The 6,290-nt window shown below is 17.5% G+C and overlaps 2 protein-coding genes across 2 annotated transcripts in view; one reads left to right on the forward strand and one right to left on the reverse strand.

Moving 5' to 3' along the window:
• PRSY57_0529400 (putative membrane protein) overlaps positions 1–124 on the forward strand; it is a gene marked incomplete at both ends in the record, with an annotated part of 4,847 nt that extends 4,723 nt beyond the window's left edge. Inside the window, one exon of the mRNA XM_020114578.1 lies at positions 9–124. Coding sequence (XP_019970755.1) covers positions 9–124 — 116 coding nt within the window.
• A 402-nt stretch (positions 125–526) lies between these two features.
• PRSY57_0529500 (hypothetical protein) lies at positions 527–5,968 on the reverse strand (the record flags this gene model as incomplete). Its single annotated transcript, XM_012906360.2, has 1 exon — positions 527–5,968. The coding sequence occupies one exon, from the start codon at positions 5,966–5,968 to the stop codon at positions 527–529; it is 5,442 nt and encodes a 1,813-aa protein (XP_012761814.2).
• Positions 5,969–6,290: the final 322 nt, after the last annotated feature.

A 6,290-nucleotide genomic window follows, 5' to 3' on the forward strand; every position in this document is an offset into this window, starting at 1 on the left:
TATTGTAGTTATATTAAGCTTTTACAATATGGACGATTCAAAGAATATTTTTATCTTTGTGTATTTAACCTTTTTGATACTGCATTTATTATCTCTGATAGTTATATCAAAATTGAAGAAGTGATCTAATTTAATTTTTTTTTTTTTTTTTTTTTTTTTTTATATTAACGAAATTATGATGTTTTCCAATAACGCAAAATATATTAACAAAAAAATAAATTAAAAAAATAAATATACAGAGAAAATAAATATATATTTAAATGAGAATATAAGATAAATATTTAAATAAGGAAATATACAAATATATATTTGTAAAAAGAAATTTAAATATATATATATATATATATATATATATATATATATATATATATTATCTATATTTATATATAGGGGATCTCCCATGGGAGCAAATCAATTTATATGATATAATATTATAAAATATAAAAAATATATATATATATATATATATATATATATATATATATATATATGTATAATTTTTTTTATGCTTCCAGTTGTTGCTATTTTAATAAGGTGACATGTTTGCATAACTTTTTATTTGTTCATACAAGATATTATTATTTTCGATTAATTTTTTTTTATTATTAATATGTTTCATAAGTAGTATGATGTTCTCTTTAACATTATATGTTTTCTTAGAGATGGAATTAAAAAAGTGTATATAAATAAAAGACAATTTTAAAACGGATTGTATATCTAGATTATGAATAAATGTTATTAATATATTTAATATATAAATAATCTTATCATTAATATTGTGAATGATTTGATTATTTTTTAATTCTTTTTGTTTGTGTGTTATGAATAAATTATTAATTTCTGAATTGAAGTAAATATATAAACATTGGATTATTATTTCTTTGTTAAATATATAAATATGTTCTTTAAAAATAGAAAAGCATGATTTATATAAATTTAATATTTTCAATAAAATATCAGATTTATCATTATTTTTCTGAAGATCTAATATGAAAAATAATATTATAAATGTATGATCATTCATATGAAGTATATAATTTTTTTTACTTATTTGGGTATCTATATAATTTAGATTGTACATATTGAATTGTTCGTTAATATGATGACAATTTTGATTATTATTATGATCATACGATAATATATTATTATAATTATTTTCATACGATAATATATTATTATAATTATTTCCATACGATAATATATTATTATTATTATTATTATTATTATTATCTTTTGTTGTGTGATTTTGTACATTTTGCTTATTGAGATATATTTCATTATGTTGATTGTTTAAGTTAGAGGTAAGGATATTATGTAAATCTCTATTTTCGTGACAAGGAATATTACTGTCTTCATTTATATATAGAATATACTCATCATTTAAATTATGGTGCTTTTCTGAATATGATGATATTTTATTAGTAAGATTTAATATATGCTTTTCTTCAAATGTGTATATATATTTGGATATATAAAAAGTATTATTTAAGCTCGAATTTAATTGTAATTTTTGATTTTTCCGAATTGTAATTGTTTTCATATGATTAGACCATAAATTATAGAAAATACAAAACATAGAATTTAGTAATTCATAATTATTAAAATGATTTAATAGATATAAGAAGTATATAATTTCCCCTATATTAATATTTGTATTTGTTAAAAGATAATTTGAATATATATTTTTGGATGTTTCTAATATTAGATTATTATGGATATTTATATTTTTCATAAGATATATTAACTCTAATAATCTATTAATTTGTTGTGGTGTATTCATCATATTTATATTTTTCCTAATAATATTAATTACAATATTGTTATCTATAAAAATATTATATTTTTTGATATTTATAAAAATATTCAATATATCAATAATATAATTTGTATCTAGCATATAATCCTTTAGATTGATATACTCAGAATTATATTTTATAATATGTTGAAATAAATAGGTATTAGGTATTTTATTTTTTAAAATTAATAAACATAATTTGTTTAATTCGTATAAAGGTAGATTATTTAATATCACATGAATTATTTTTGAAGAATATAAATACATATCTTTAATTTTATTAAAAATTTCATATTTACTTAATATGTCATAATTATTTATTAATACTTTATATATATTTATAATATTATTTATTTCAAAATGATTTAACTGATATATATATTTTTTCTCTTCATCATCATCATTTTTTTTTTTTTTTTTTTTTTGTTTATCTATAATATTTGTATGAATTAGATTTTCTTGTTTTGTTCCTAGCATATTATAATTATTAGATATATCATTTTGTTCGTTTGTATTAATGTCTATGCTGTTGATTATTTGTTGAATATGATAATAATAAAATTGTTCTATATAATGATGATCATACATATTATTATTAGGAATATTTTTATACAAATCATGTTCATGTTGAAGATAATTTATATTATGTAGTTGAAGATTAGTGTTATGATTTTGTTCGGGATATTTTAATTCTACTTTTGTATTTTTTCGTTCAATCATAATATTGTTTATAAAATTACATTTGGATAATTCATAAATTAAGTTAGAAAAATGTTTTAGCTCTTCATCGTTACTGAGTAAAATACAATATGATAAAGACTGTTGAAAAACCAAATGTTCAAAATATTTGTAGAAAAAACAAAATGGTATATAACTATAATTATTATTATATATACATATAGCTGACAGAAGCATGATAAATTCTTTATTATATAAGACATAATTTTGTAAAATATTTTTTTCAATTTTTTCCAATGTATTATGTATATGATTTTGCAATTGTTGGTATTCTTGATAGAATTTATTTTCATCTGTTACTTTTTGAATATGATTAAGTAAGATGAATGAAGCGTTAAAAATTCTTGTGATATCATAAATATTGTGACACTTCAAAATGAGTGTATTTATGTGTGTAAAGATTTTATTGTATAGTTCGATATGCTTGTGTGTGGAAATATTTTGTAGATAAATGTTAGTTGGATTGTTGAGCATATTATTAGAAGTGTGTACATTTTGGTATTCGCCTTGTGCATGATAAGAATAAATATTATTATTATTATTGTTATTATTATTATTGTTATTATTGTTATTGTTATTATTATTGTTATTATTATTATTATTATTGTTATCTTCATTATTATCATCATCATTATCATCATCATTATCATCATCATTATCATCATCATTTTCATTATTATCATTATTATGGTCACTATTTTGTATTATATTTATGACATTTAAATCCTTTGATAATAACGTATTAAGTATAGTACTAAGTAAGTGTATATTCAGAAATGAATAATGGACTAAGTTTTTTATTATATCCATATTAATAAAACTATATATATTTATTTTGGATTGAAGAAACATATAATAAATCATATTTTTTAATTGGTTAACATATTTTTTCTTATATATAAGAAAATAAAAATTTGATAATATTTCAAAATGATTATCATTATTTTTGTTAATAACATGTTCTATATGTTTATTGCCTTCATTTATATTTATAACATTTATTTGTTGTAATATTTGTTTCTTATATATATAATTTTTTTTCATATGAACATAGGAATATAATATATTTAAAATATTTTTAAAACTCAACTTTTTGTTTTCATAATTTATGAACAAATGCATTACATTATTGATAAATATAAAATTTCTTAGAAAGACAGAGTAATATAAAATTTTACACATTATAGATATGTTCATATCATATAGTTCTATTTTTTTGGATAACAAATCTGTTTGTAATTTGGTAAAGATTTGATCATTCAAATTTTTAATTTTATAGAACATCTTTTTTTTTTTATGTGTGTTTAAAAAGGTATCATGGTGTATTTGTATTTTACTGGTAGGATATATATTACATTGATAATTAGCAAAGGAAATTTTTTCATCTTTTTTATTTTTATTTAAATTTTTTAACATACATATAGAAGACATATTAGATAAGGCGTTCGGTTCATAATAATTATTAGTTTTATTAATGGTATTATCTGCATTTTGATATAAATTACAATTATAATAAGCATTATTATTATTATTATAAACATTATTATTATTATAAACATTATTGTTATTATTATTATTATTATTATTATTATTATTATTATCATTATACACATCACTATTATTATCTTTACACACTTCATTATTATTATCATCACTTGTCACATTTACAACATTCTGTTTATTATCTAATTTGTAAGCCATATTATGATCATATAATAAATCATGTGCTTTATTTTCTGTATATACAAAATAGTGTTGATTGTTTATACATATTTTATATATAGATCTTATTAGAAGAAAAATATGCTCTTCTTGAAAATGTTGCATATATTTTTTATTTATTATATGAACTAATAAAGATATAATATCATAATCAAGTATATTTATTTCGGAATAAGTATATAATAATAATAGGGCTGAATAAAAATCTATTATATATTTTTTATTTTTCATTTTAAGAAAATAAGATATACTATGTTTATATATATTTATATCATTATAATATGTGCACATATCAAATAATATTTTTATAAGTTCTGTATTTTTATTTATTAGTTGTGTATCATTTTGTTCGAAATGTTGTAATAATTTTTTTTCAATATAATCAACAAGTATATCATTTTTAATTTTTAAAGTTTTGAAAATTTGACAAAGCATAAGAATTTCTTCCCAATGAATTTCTTCTTTTTTTTTTATGATAAATTGATACAGGAGTGTTATATGTTCATAAATGGAATGTTGTTTATTGTTTTGATCATATTGTATGGTGTTCTGATCATATTGTATGGTGTTCTGATCATATTGTTTATTGTTTTGATAATATTGTATGGCGTTTTGATCATATTGTATGGTGTTTTTATCATATTGTATGGCGTTTTGATCATATTGTTTATTGTTTTGATCATATTGTTTATTGTTCTGATCATATTGTATGGCGTTTTGATCATATTGTTTATTGTTTTGATAATATTGCAAGTTTTTTTCATCAGATTTCATATTACTAATCTCATTTTTGTCTACCCCCATCAAATATACATCCTTATAAATCGTAAGATACAACAAAATATTACATATATGATGTGGCTTATAATTAGCAAATTTGTCCAGAATAATTTTATGTTCTTTATTATTTGACAGATAGTTTATTTTATTAGTTTCTTTATTTATTTGATTTAGTATATTTTGCTTTTGGCATATATTTATTTCATTGAAAAAATTATTAATTATAGTATGAACATATTGATTATTGATTATTTTGAGTTTATAGAATGTATTAAAATAGATAGAATAATTTAAAATATCAAATGTTAAGTTTTGTTGAATTATAATATTTAAAAATTTATTTATTAATTTCATATCTTTAATTTTTAATTTAGCATGGGCATTTAATATGATAGCAAATGATTTAATGTCTATAAATGTATAATTATGAATAAGATGATTATTAATATATTTGAATAAATAAACTATGGTTTGATTATTTTCTACTTTACTAATAATATTATATAATTTAACTATTTCTTCAATATTAAATTCATTTAATTTTATAAGTATTTGTTGTAATAGACATATAAAGGTATTTTTATAATTATGAAAGTTATTATTTTCTAAATATAGTTTAACTAATAAAATAATTTTAGAAGGATTCAGAAACTTATATATCATCTCAACTCTTTTATTAATTTGTTTATATATAATTATATTATTGATATTCTTTTTTTCTAATAAGTACGTATATCTATATAACTCTATACAGTTCATATTGTAAATATTTTTATTAATTTTTTTGTTCTTCTGAACAAAGTTGAATTTCATTTTAGTTATATGTATATCATTCTGGAATATTTTATTTAACAATATTTTGTTTTTATACTTTCTATTAATAATTAGATAATTATTAAAATATATGAGGCTATTTCTGGTACTTTTCATCATCTTTTCTTTTGTGTTAAAAATAAAGAGGACGAAACTAAATACATGAATGTAGTACAAAAAAAAAAAATATATATATATATATATTACAAATATATTATATATATATATATTATATAAAATGTAAAATGTGTTTATTACAAATCTACATTGTTTATATTGATTGTATTCAATTTTTTTTTTTCTTTCTCATTTTCCCTATATACTGAAAATTTTTAATTACAAAAGTGAAAAATATTAAAAATGTACGAGTAATATAATTATGTATAAATATATATTCCTATGTTTTTTTTTTTTTTTTTTTTTTTTTTTTTTTTTTTTTTTT

The sequence above is a fragment of the Plasmodium reichenowi genome, chromosome 5 (assembly GCF_001601855.1).
Source record: "Plasmodium reichenowi strain SY57 chromosome 5, whole genome shotgun sequence".
In the NCBI taxonomy this organism is placed as follows: domain Eukaryota; phylum Apicomplexa; class Aconoidasida; order Haemosporida; family Plasmodiidae; genus Plasmodium; species Plasmodium reichenowi.